The sequence below is a fragment of the Oncorhynchus kisutch genome, linkage group LG11 (genome assembly GCF_002021735.2).
Source record: "Oncorhynchus kisutch isolate 150728-3 linkage group LG11, Okis_V2, whole genome shotgun sequence".
Taxonomy (NCBI): domain Eukaryota; kingdom Metazoa; phylum Chordata; class Actinopteri; order Salmoniformes; family Salmonidae; genus Oncorhynchus; species Oncorhynchus kisutch.
In genome coordinates, this window is record NC_034184.2 from 75450237 (window position 1) to 75463520 (window position 13284).

Below are 13284 nucleotides of genomic sequence, written 5' to 3' on the forward strand. Positions count from 1 at the left end.
TGGCTAGGGAAAACTCCCTAGAAAGGCTGGAACCTAGGAAGAAATCTAGAGAGGAACCAGGCTCTGAGAGGTGGCCAGTCTTCTTCTGGCTGTGTCAGGTGGAGATTATAACAGAACATGGCCAAGATGTTCAAATGTTCATAGAAGACCAGCAAGCTCAAATAAAAATAATCACAGTGGTTGTCGAGGGTGCAACAGGTCAGCACCTCAGGAGTAAATGTCAGTTGGCTTTTCATAGCCAATCATTGAGTTAGAAACAGCAGGTGCGGTAGAGAGAGAGAGATGAAAACAGCAGGTCCGGGACAATGTAGCACTTCCGGTGAACGGGTCAGGGTTCCATAGCCGCAGGCAGAACAGTTGAAACTGGAGCAGCAACATGACCAGAACGAGTTGGCTGGATGTCCTTTGGGTGGTGGACCATTCTTGACACACAGGAAACTGTTGAGTATGAAAAACCCAGCAGCTTTGCAGTTCTTGACCCACCTGGTGTGCCTGGCACCTACTACCATACCCCGTTCAAAGGCACATCGTTTGTCTTGCCCATTCACCCTCTGAATGGCATTCATACACAATCCATGTCTCTATTGTCTCAAGGCTTTTACATTTTCTTTGACCTGTTTTCCCCCCCTTATCTACACCGAATGAAGTGGATTTAATAAATTACATTAATAAGCTATGGATAATAGCTTTCACCTGGATTCACCTGGTCATGGAAAGAGCAGCTGTTCTTAATGTTTTATATCCTCAGTCTTGTGAAAAAATAGTTTTGTATTCTACAGTGAGTTTTGATTAAAAATTGAATTGTAGGGGACACATCTAGTTCAGAGGAAACAACTCAAGCAAAGATGATATAACTAACCCCTTTTGTCTGTGACTCAAACGTCCTAACAGTGGCGCTATCCTTATTTTGTGTGTTTCCGGGTCAAGGCAGTTTATTCTGTTTTGAAGTCGCGAGGCAAAGACGGTCAACTGTACAACTTCCTGAATGCAGACAATACGAACGTCCTTCATATGAGATATATTTGATCGTCATTACTTACTAGCTAGTAGTTGTGTAATAAAATCGTGTGTGCGAGACTGGTGTTTTGGTTTACGTATCCTCTAGTTTTGGTAGGAACGTGCGCTGGGGTAAGTGCCATGCAGCTAGATAGCTGGCTAAGACATAGGCGATTCAACTCACCGATACACGATGTGGTGCAGCAGCGATTATTGTGGGCGGACTGGAGCTCCGACGTCACATAAAATGAAGTTTTTATTAAAAACGACTGATTTCCACACCCAAATAATACCACACGACAGTGTTAATGTTATGTGACATGTGAGCTCCAGTTAGGCGACAATAAAACGAGTCAAAATTCACCCAACGCTGATAAACTACCAGTCGCCCAAACAAGTCGCCGCTCAATTCACATCGTAAATCGTGGAGTTGAAGTGTCGGCTAGCAACGACAATTAAACACACAAATGTTAAGTTTTGGCGGTTAATCTGGTGTAAATCACTGCTATTTATTAGATTTAGCTACGTTAGCTGGTATTGTTTGGTAGTAACTAGTTAAATATTTCGTCGTTTGAGCTGATCATAGTCCCAAGTCTGGTCTTCTTCCTGACTAGTGGTTTTAGCATGGCCTAGCTAGCATAGTTAGTTCTCAATGTTTTTCTACTACTGTACATTTCAATCCCTTTAGTTTCCAAGTTAAACGACATAGTAATGCTGGTTACAGTCCTAGCATTTTGCTGAATAATCTGAAATGTATATTGCTATATATTCAGGACAGACATTGCTTGTTCTGATATTTCTTCATTTCTTTACGTTTTGGGGATTTGTGTGTATTGTTTTGCATTGTTAGGTATACTGCGCTGTTGGAGCTAGAAACAAGCATTTGGCTGCACCTGTGAAAATGTGTAGACGACATAAATATAAAAATAAATCTTATTGATGCTTATTGTATGGCGTCACAGCAAGGGAACTGTGTATTGTGGTATTTTACCCATGCATACTCTTTCTCTCTGTCCACTGATCTCTCAAAGTAAAGAGAATGTTGAGGCCACGGTCACGATCGCCCCACTATTCTCACAGGTAAATAAATATCTTCCACACTTCATTTGACATGCTAGTCCAGTGTGTGGGTCAGTAAGATTACTTTAGAATGTTGTCTCATCTCAGCACGCTGTATGAAAGGTGCTTTACAATTCAAATGTTTTATACTTTTTGTGTGTTATTGCAGAGTTAGTCCGCGCAGGCAGGATGGTCGTCGGTTCCCCTGGGACGACCCAGACTTCAACCCCCAGCAGGTGTTGGCTGACCTGGGCAGGCTGCCTGGGGAGGATCAGTGGGTTCGCTTCATGGACGAGATCCACCCAGATGGCCCAGAGGGCCACAGAAGACCTGTGTCCCCAGGCCTCCACAGGCTTGACCACCACCTCCCCTCAGAGGAATTCCACCGTCGCAGAATCCCACCGGCACCTCACGAGCTGGGCTACGCCGAGCGCAGAAGGCTCTCCCCCCATGATGGCAGAGGGTGTGGCAGGGGAAAAGGAAGCGGGAGCGAAGGGCTGCCCCACTCCCCTCAGAGGCTACCCAGAGAGAAGCTGCCATCACTGGCCCCGCAGCACCCTCACTACAGTCCTGACCACCACCAGATAGTGTCCTCTGCAGGCTGGAGAAGAGAAGAGCAGGACCAGAGCCAGGGAAGGTCCAGGGACCGCAGCCCCAGGGAGAGGGTTCAGGGTGGAGGGAAGGGGGAGAGGAGGGGTGGAGATTTTCCAGGTCCCTATGGAGACCGAAGCAGAGATGACATGCATAGAGAGAAGAGCACCATCTCTGACCGGAACCGGAGGGAAGCTGATGAAGCGGTGCATCCTGGGTAAATTTGAGCAGTGTTCCGTTGGAATTTTATGGCCAAAAGCGAGAGAAGAAGATTGAAGAGGAGAACCCAGCTTCCTGTTTTTTCTAAGCGCAAACTTCACCCTGCTACTGTGTCCCCTGTGTAATCATGTAACCTTAGAGTAGTAGTAGTAGATTGCATTGCATGGCTTAACATGGATGACATGCTCTTGTCTCTGTGATCCTTGGAACCAGGTGCTTGCCATGACGTACACTGTGATATAGTTGAATACTTTACTATTGTTACCCGCTGCAATCTAGAGGCTTTGTGCGCCTGTGATGTCATATGGCTTTGTTTATTGCTAATCAGCTTGCATGAATGACTGTTGTCATTAACCGATATGTAAGGTACTATCTATTAGCCCATAAATTCTATTCATATGCTACGTGTTTTCCTAAATAAATTGAAAGCTAGCTATAACAAAATCTGTATATTTGTTAGGTATAGTCAGCGTGATCGTATGTCTTCGGTCAGTGCTGAACCATGTCACCTGCTCTTTATGTCGACACAGGTACGGGAAGGAGACAGAGTTTAGGGTGCGCCGCCCCTCGTTGGAGAGGCCCCGGGAAGGGTACGGAGGAGGAGGGCCACGGGGGCGCAGGGGCCCCTCAGGTAGCCACGATGGCCAGGGGCCTGGAACCCTCATCGTGGAGCATGACCATGGTATTATAAACAGCAGAGGGCCAGAACTCTACGACAACCAGAGGGGCCGTGGCCCCGACCAGAGCCCAAGCCACGACCGATTCAGTCACCGTCACCACCGGGCCAGAGCCACTGAGGAGCGGTTCAGGAAGTCGGGTAGCAGGTCCAATACCAGAGAAGAGGCCAGGGGTCGGCTTGACCATGAGGAGAGGAGAGGGCCTGTCCATGAGGAGAGGAGAGGGCCTGTCCATGAGGAGAGGAGAGGCCCTGTCCATGAGGCGAGGAGAGGCCCTGTCCATGAGGCGAGGAGAGGCCCTGTCCATGAGGCGAGGAGAGGCCCTGTCCATGAGGCGAGGAGAGGCCCTGTCCATGAGGCGAGGAGAGGCCCTGTCCATGAGGAGAGGAGAGGCCCTGTCCACGAGGAGAGGAGAGGCCCTGTCCAAGAGGAGAGGAGAGGCCCTGTCCACGAGGAGAGGAGAGGCCCTGTCCACGAGGAGAGGAGAGGCCCTGTCCACGAGGAGAGGAGAGGCCCTGTCCACGAGGAGAGGAGAGGCCCTGTCCACGAGGAGAGGAGAGGCCCTGTCCACGAGGAGAGGAGAGGCCCTGTCCACGAGGAGAGGAGAGGCCCTGTCCACGAGGAGAGGAGAGGCCCTGTCCACGAGGAGAGGAGAGGCCCTGTCCACGAGGAGAGGAGAGGCCCTGTCCACGAGGAGAGGAGAGGCCCTGTCCACGAGGCGAGGAGAGGGCCTGTACACGAGGAGAGGAGAGGGCCTATACATGAGTCCAGAAGAAGCCCTGATCGTCATGGGAGAGCCAGCCCCATGGGCTTCCAAGATAGAGGTAGTCCCACAGAGCCCAGGGCCAGAAACAGTGCATTCCGAGGGGAGAGGGGGGCCCCAGCCCAGGGTGGCAAGAGACAGATGGGGCCCTCCATGAACCAGCCCCAGCCTCTAATTCAGGGAATGCAGGGGTACCGACCCCGGGATGCCATCCCCCAGCACTCCCCTCCGGAGCACCAGGGGTACCAACCCAGGGGAGGCGTCTGGGACATGGAGCCCAGAGAGGAGGCGCCCGGTTGGGCAGAGGTGAGCGACAAGGAGCCCCGCTGCGAGAAGGACCGGGGACCAGGGCCGCGAGGAGGCCGTCCGCCAGCACAGGGCAGGATGGATCCTAGGAAACCTCAGCATAGTGATCTCTACCCCAACTGGAACCAACAGCAGAACGATATGAGAATGCCTCGCTTGGGCGCCGGCGAGAAGGAGACGCTCACCATCAAGGTGGACATGAACCGGCCTGTGGGCCAGAACAGGTAAGGTGTTTCCGACAGCAACGTTTAGGGGTCAAGGGTGAAAGTTCATGCTTCTTTTCAACTCTCACTGTCAACTGCAGGAAGACAAAGTCAGAAGCCCTGAGATCATTGACAGCCAGAGGAGGAAGTTTTCTTCTAACCAATTTTTTTGATTCTACAAGCTGAGAATTTGTGATGGGACGCAATTTATATACATCAAACTAATCCTTCCTGATGTGGGGCATTGCAGTGATGAACATGGCGAATCGCCAAACGCCTCCTTTTAGTAGTGGCCATTTTACAGCATTGTCCTTCACATTCTCATGATTAGAAAGGTGGAATCAATTCATAGAGGCAAGTCAGGATCTCCCAAATAACTTTTATTGTTCATCAAGAGGGGCAGAACATCTCAGACCAGCTTTGCAACATTCTAGAGAACAGAGATGCCACAGTAGAAGACTATCAACCATATGAATAACCTAATGGCTCACGGCAGAGGTTTGGCTCATCAGTTCTTCAGAAATCTCTCTCTCATCCAATGAACAACCCAACAGAATGTGGCAACTCACAAAGGGAGTGGTTGCAGCTTCCCACAGCGAAAGCATCCCTGACAACCAAGAGACCAACCAGCCAAGAGACCAACCAGCCAAGAGACCAACCAGATGCCAGCAGTGTGTTTGCCGCTCATCCTTCACAGCTGAAATGAATAAAGAGCAAGCAGCCTGCATGGTGGAACGTGCTGAAGGAGCTCTGGAAAGTAAAGAGTGGATGGAGAGGAGTGGAGGAGGCACAGTTCTGCCACTCACTACAGCTGATTGACCCGAGGCTTGGAGGAAAATGCAGAACCCATGAAGACCAGGGGAAAAGTCTTGGTACTAACCAAACTGAGCACCAAACAACTGCAGAAGAGTCTCGTTGGTATATAGGAGGATTTCCTGTATACATGATACCCAATACATTCTAATATGGAGTTGATGAGCCTGATAAATGTCAGTCACTGAGCCACTGCATGGTGCCTTGGTCTTCGGCTGACCGAAGACGATTTGGGCTGGAATATGTCCTGAACTGCACTTCAGGAACATCCGTTTGATGCCACCATGTTTTTTTCAATGTCTTGAGAAACACCTGGAATTATCAGCTCTGGATCTGCTAATCAGAGAGAGACTATTGTGAAAGGACTTATTTCAGAAGCAGTGTTGTTCTGAGCCAGGCAATGACCCTTCACCCTTACCCCACTCAGCCTGAGAGGATACATATGCCAAAACACCAGCTCTAGTCACAAGACTTTCAAATAGCTTAAACTAGCTCAAACTTTTGTATTTTATTCAGACCAATGTCCAAAGGTAAGTCAACATGTTCTTTCCATCATTGCCTATATTATTCTGCAGACTTCTAGAGGAGTTTCATACTTATCTGTCAAGCAAGCAGAAGAACTTTAAGTCTTCATCCAATGTGTTTAATCTGAGGTGGACTCATTCCCACTGAAACTTGCCAAAGACTTTAACAACTTCAGTCGCCGTCTTGACCACCTTCAAGGCCTCACATTAGCATGTTCCTGGTTGTTCTTCATGTCTAAACCCATGATGCTAAAGAGTCTCAAGGCCTAAAGGAGATTCTGCCACTGTCTCACAATACCTACGCTTCTGAGGCAAACTTGGATCCAAATTCTCTCAACACTCACCACATATTTTCAGAAACCTGGGATCTGTTCTGCATGGGTCTTACGACCAAACTGGGTTTGGAGTGGCCCTGCATACCTTTCTACAAACGGGTTCACTCAAAGAAATGGACTATAAAGCGCAGCACTGAGCAGACCTGACTGTCTGAACAACAACTCAAGGCAATGATGTTGTCCTTAAAGCAACCAAAGGCTACAGGTTCTTAGTATAACTCACTTTGAGCTGTACCAGAACAAAGGACAACACTGGATGGCTACAAGTAAAGACCGGATGCTATGGCCTAAGTCAGAGGGACGTGAACAGACCAGGGAGAATCCAATCATTGGATGGAGGAGCACAGTCATTAAACACACTGAGAGATCCACCTTCTGGATGAACTGAAGAAAGCCTGAGTGACCAGCTAGTAGACACAAGCAAGAGTGGAGAAGAGCAGAAGGCAATGTAAAGGTCTGGAGATGACCAGGATGATGTCCAGTCAGAAAAGCAGTGGATGATGAATATGTGGAGATGAACTTCCACATTAGAAAGAGTGAAAAATTATTTGACTCAACACATGAAAATAAAGCTTTCGGTTTGACTTCTTCAAGCTAACGTTCAGCTGTCTTTTCCACCCGTATTGACACTGATACTCATGGACCAATCAGGGAGTAATAATGCTCAAACTCAATCCCACTAATATTGTCTCTTCTCCAGGAGGCTCTCAGAACCATATGACTATTGATGAACTCCATTTTGCACCAGGAAAACAGCTCTGTCAAAGCATTACAACAGCAAGGGGAAACCCAACTCGGTGAGGTATTCCTGGCAGTGAATCTGGACTCGGCCGAGTTAAAAGGCCCCAGAATGAACACTTTGGGAAGAAGAGGAATTGAAACCTCAAACACAGCCGATGTATCAGCCGTTCAGCATGGATGAATCCTCATGAAAACACTTGAGTAAAAGTGAAAAAGGACATCACAGAAACATTCCTGTACAGATGGGTTCTGTCAGTCTACACTTCATCTAGGCACAACTTGCTCACGAAAACCACACCTGCAAGAGAACATACTGTCTACCTTGGGCCAATCAAGGACAAGAACTATGCTGTCCACTCTGGACCGTTCAAGGACAAGCAACTACACTGTCAACATTTCACCAACCAAGGACAAGAACTACACTGTCAACATTTCACCAAACAAGGACAAGAACTACACTGTCGATTTGACAAATGCAGACAGCGAAACATTTAAAGAAGCATGTATTTTCACCTTTGACCCATGCCAGTGACACACTGGCACAGGAAGTGGGCAGGGATGTAGTGGAGGATAATCACTGTTCACACACCTTTTTTTAATTTTATTTCATCAAGAGCGTTGATGCAACTTTTACACCACATACACATTGTTAGCATTAGCGTTACCCCCCCCCCCCCCCCACCCGTTATCTCGACTGGCGTTCAGCGTTTCACAACTACATCCCTGGAGACGAGTAATGTCTCACTCTCTTCCTGGAGACGAGTAATGTCTCACTCTCTTCCTGTTGCGTTTCAAACTCATTTTAAACAATTTGACCTTATTTGGACTTTAAGTGCGTTTTTGCAAATATGTCCAAACCAACAGCTCTTGATGATGTACTTAATCAGTCATTTTTCCTAAAGCTTTAAAATGTGAAGGTAAGTGTAGTGTGTTTACAGATGCCTCGGTCAAGGTAAGGTTGTTCAGTACACAATGTTTAGTTATATTTGATTTACATAAGAGATCCACTAGAGAACCACTTAACTCCCCTCAACAGTATTATTTAATTCAGAATATATATATATACCATTTATCAGATGCTTTTATGCAAAATGACTTATTCATGCATGCAATACATTTTGTTGTTCAGAACAAATGACTTAGTTCCACCCCCAAACTACAGTCTTTACTTAAATCAAACCCTTTCCACAAATTTCACATCAGCTAGCTACCACAGTAAACTATGTTAGAAGCTACTAGTACTATAATTTCATAGTATTCATATTTCACCCTTGTATTCAGGCCTGATCTCAGATTGTAATGCCTCTACCGCTTCCTTCCTCTCCTCCATTGCTCATCCCTCCTCTGTTTCTCATCCCTCCTCCGTTCCTCCAGCCAGCTGTGCTACTCCTCAGACCGCCAGCTGTCGTTGGATCTGGTCAACGTGGGCCGCCAGCGCCTAGACTTCCTGCCCATGCTAGAGCATTCTGGGACGTACCGGGAATCCGCAATGCACTCTGGGACTTTCGCCCAGGAGATCATCACCCTGGTGCACCAGGTCAAAGGTTAGGAAACGAAACAAATACAACCTGAATGTGTACACGCACACACCGGTCATTGACACTAATGTGCCCATCTCAGACAGAATCTATAGATAGTTATCACAGCCTTCAAGGCAATCAATCTCTTACTCTTTCTTTCTCTGATTTTCTCCAGAGCATTACTTTAGAGCTGATGGTGTGACACTGAACGAGCGTTTCTCTGGCCCCCAAGATGGAGGTCTGCCTGAGGAGGAGGAGCAGGAGGAAGAAGGACCAACTCTGAACAGGTACATGAACACCTGGTTACCATGGTAATTTGAATATCTTTAGAGCTTTTGTTTAAGCCTTTAATGTGCTGTTTACAAACAATATATTTGTATTCCTCTCGTCCAGGCTGTTCAACATGAGTATGTCAGAACCTGATATGGAACCTGTCTTCTCTAAAGTTGGCCGCATGCAGGTACAATAATGTGTAGAGGTTTATGATTGATATGTCAATGGACTGATTGATTCCTGAATGTATTGGTTGATTGAGTGATGCATTATTGATGTGTTGTGTGATCAGAGGCAGCAGCAGGCAGTGAGAGATCCCGGAGACCTGAGACATGACCTGGAGAGGAGGAGACAGGAGAGGCTGGAGGGAGTGAAGGTCACCATACCTGGAGGCAGGCTCTCACAGCACCCCCTGGCTGCCGGGAGGTACTACAACACAGTGAAGACATGATGGGGCTTCTTTTGAATATTACAATGATTCCTTCCTCCCTTTCTTGGAGTCATCACTGATCTACGGATCCTTGTGTTCACCCAATCTGTCAGATCAGTGATTACCTTAAGAAGTGGAGGAAGGGTGCATTTTTACACCATCTCTCCCTCTCACACACTCTGTCTCAGTGACCATCAGGGGGGGTATGGTAGAGAGGAAGACGAGGAACAGGAGGGCTTTTCAGGCTGGTCAGGCCCACCACGAAGAGGGAGGAGGTGGCCTGGAGACATGGTGAGACTGTGAGGGTGTGCGTGTGTCTGTTTACATTTGGTAGGGAAGTGAATAAAATGGATATTATCTGCATCTTTAAATATATCTTGGATGTTTCTCTCTCGCTTTCTCTCTCTCTCTCTAGGGGGGTCAGAGGAGAGGTGGCATGATTAGACAAGACATGGGAGACCAGCAAAGGAACAACTGGCCTCCTAATAGCCCTTGCAACCTGCCTGGGTCAACGAGACAACAGAACCACAATATTAACGGTCAGTTAGTACCCCAAAACATAAGTATGTACAGTCAATGTAAACCAGGAAACAGAAATGAAAAAGTACAGTGTGTTGTCATTCATAGACCTGTTCAGAGAACCACAACTTCCCAGCCATGTTCAGTGACCTCAGTCATTCACTGATTGGTTGGTTGATTGACAGTGTAATTCCTATGACTGGCCTCTGTTTACCTTCCTGGTTACGTACATTAGTCAGTCAGTCTGTCCATCTGTTCCCTAGATCTCATTTATGTCTGACCCTGAGCCAATCAAGTCCTCTCCTTTCCTCTAGACAATCATCTTGCCCACTAATAGGACCATTACAACCCTAGCTGCCCTACTTCTTAACCTAACACCTATATTCACAAGACCTCTCTCGCACTCACTCTCTCTCGCTCTCTCTCTCTCTCTCTCTCTCAGGTGCCAACTGGTGAATGGAAGCTTGGAGCAATCCAAATGGAGTCAGTGGTTAACTGTTGATAGGCTGTATATATTATAGATCACACTGCTGCAGACTGACCACAGCCTGAACCACGACCACCTGACCAACTGACATTCTGTACCACGCTGTCAATGTAAAGCCCATGCAATGTAGCTGCTCTCCTGACAGAGAGAGTAATGTGGTGGGGAAGTAAGATGGCCAACTAATATTTAAAGATGCACTATGCATAAATCGTTCCACCATTTCCTGGTTGCAAAATGTTTGCCTAATTTCAGTTTGTTACAAAACGAGCAAGTATAGTGTAGAGCAGGGGTAGGTAACCGTGCTCCTGGAGTCCCGCTGGTACTGCAGGATTTTGTTCTGTCTAGGCACCACACCTGACCAACTGACAGGGCCGGCGGCAGAACTAATCAGTTGGACCAGCCTTTGATATCCATAGGCGGGGCATGTTTTTTCCCGGGACCATCTTATGTGTGCATCCTCTTGCATGTTCAAATTGTAATAGTAAAGACCATAGGCAGCTGGTGAGTTTCAAGTTTGTGGATGTTTCCAATTTACCCTAGCATTTCTACCGTTCTCAGTGCCAGTTATGATAGTTGTTTTATATGCACATTTCTGTGCAACAGTTTCATTTCAATATTTTATTTTCTCAATCATTGTCACGTGGTTAATCATAAAAATCTGAAATAAAATGATAAAAATGTCAAAGTTCAAATTTAACTGAGGTGAGAGCAGCAGCCTCTGCCACATGAACACATTGATACACTGTGATCCATTGGCGGCTAAAGAAATGAGCTCATAGAACTCCGAGACAGCCTATAGGCCAATGCAGCAGTAGGCCTGTAACCTCCATCTCAACTAAGTAAAGCTGACAAATAAAAACAGTAGAAAATAACCTGATAAATTCTGCTTCTTTCAATCACAATCATCTCTCTTCTCCACCTGTCTGCCTCCCTTTCTATCTGTCTTGACCTGAGCTATTGTTAGTGAACTGCAACATTGTATCAACTAGCCTATTCTGGGCCCTCAGAGTTTCCCACCCAGTGAGCTCTAGACAGACCGCTGTTTTTTAAAATAACATTTCCACTGGCTATATGGGGTCATCAGATCATGATATTTTGCTCTTTCACACCGAGGCTTGGTGATTATCGAGGCCGGGAGTGTTGAAAAGATTGTTCTAATACTTAGGAACTATCATTCGCAATGGATGTTAAAAAACAGACTTCGTTGGCTTGTGCGAGGCAAAGAAAAAAATGACTGAGAAACTCTGTTTATTGGTGGTGGGCGTGGTGAGTTAAGACAATCGGTAATCCAGCATTGCCAAATGAGCACGTTCCTACATATGCATGTATTCTGGAGAGATCCATATCTTCACCACACAACCCCTCCCCATCTTGATGCAACATTTTAAATCATACTCAAAACACATTAACTTCACACATATTTTAGAGGCTTTTCACTGGCCACGCAACTCAATCAGCTAGACATATTCCCGTGTGCCCAAATGGTGGGCATCCCAAATAGGCATAGGCCTACACACTTGTGATTTGAAACAATCCACAGCTATTTAAAAGAAAAAACAATAAGCTAATGATCGTCTGTGGATAAGTCATGTCCCTGGTGAAGTATTTTGAATGTTTTTATTTGGACAGGAATCATTTTTTATTATTTTAGGATGCAATCCAGCCGCCTAGCTGTGCGATGTGCACTCCCCTACTTTATTTTCCAATTCGCAAGAATCTGAAACCAGAGATCTGTATGTAATGACAAGATGCACATTTTTCTGCCCTAACAATGGGAGTCTTTGTCCCAAAGGCGTGAAGGCAGGCGATAAGCTTAGGTCTGCATATTATTCCCATAGAAACGCGTTGGTCTTGTACTGGACATATTCTGGCGAGAGTGAGCCCTCTTGCTTTGCCTCGCCTCTTCCTCTACTGAAACTATATCACCGGAGAAAGCATCTGATCGAGCGAAACATGGCCCTCTATATGTATCTGACAGAAATATTATGACATGCCATACTCTTGGTCCAGACAGCATCAGATACATGGTCTACACATACGGAGACGGGGGGCGCTGTTTTGCTCCCGCCGATGCTTGAACTGAGATCGATGAGTCTTTGTCGACACATTTTCTCGGTCAAATAAATGCTCAGTTTTTCAATATTTCATTTGGACACCGGCCCTGCCAACTGAGCTAATTGATCAGTTCAATAATTGCCTAAATTCAATACACCAGATGTTCTAGTTTGGTTAAATCAAAAACATGAAGAGCATGCAGTGAAATAACTTTTACATAACCAAAAATATTGTATTTTCAGGAGTTTGAAGCGTGTGTATAAAGCCGAAAGTAAAAGACGCAAAAATGAAACGTAAGAACGGGAAGCATAGAAATACTGCACATAGAACATACAGTTTAAGTCGGAAGTTTACATACACCTTAGACAAATACATTTAATGTCAGTTTTTCACAATTCCTGACATTTAATCCGAATAAAAATGACCTCTCTTAGGTCAGTTAGGATCACCACTTTATTTTAAGAATGTGAAATGTTAGAATAATAGTAGAGTGATTTATTTCAGCTTTTATTTATTTCATCACATTCCCAGTGGGTCCGAAGTTTACATACACTCAATTAGTATTTGGTAGCATTGCCTTTAAATTGTTTAACTTGGGTCAAACGTTTCGGGTAGCCTTCCACAAGCTTTCCACAATAAGTTGGTTGAATTCTGTCCCATTCCTCCTGACAGAGCTGGTGTAACTGAGTCAGGTTTGTAGGCCTCCTTGCTCACACACGCATTTTTAGTTCTGCCCACAAATCTTCTATAGGATTGAGGTCAGGGCTTTGTGT

General features: G+C 46.2%; 1 protein-coding gene across 1 annotated transcript; it reads left to right on the top strand.

Moving 5' to 3' along the window:
- Window positions 1-881: 881 nt before the first annotated feature.
- LOC109883730 (uncharacterized) lies at window positions 882-11328 on the top strand. Its single transcript, XM_020475762.2, has 11 exons — window positions 882-1128; window positions 2028-2076; window positions 2225-2863; window positions 3396-4835; window positions 8602-8771; window positions 8923-9034; window positions 9141-9207; window positions 9313-9446; window positions 9639-9741; window positions 9866-9989; window positions 10412-11328. The coding sequence occupies exons 2-11, from the start codon at window positions 2036-2038 to the stop codon at window positions 10423-10425; spliced, it is 2844 nt and encodes a 947-aa protein (XP_020331351.2). The 5' UTR covers window positions 882-1128; window positions 2028-2035; the 3' UTR covers window positions 10426-11328.
- The last annotated feature ends 1956 nt before the right edge of the window (window positions 11329-13284 follow it).

Coding starts and splice junctions, on each gene's coding strand:
- LOC109883730 (XM_020475762.2), top strand. CDS start 2,036: ATGTTGAGGCCACGGTCACGATCGCCCCACTATTCTCACAG. Junction 8,772..8,922: donor CCTGGTGCACCAGGTCAAAG/GTTAGGAAACGA, acceptor GATTTTCTCCAG/AGCATTACTTTAGAGCTGAT. Junction 9,035..9,140: donor GAAGGACCAACTCTGAACAG/GTACATGAACAC, acceptor CCTCTCGTCCAG/GCTGTTCAACATGAGTATGT.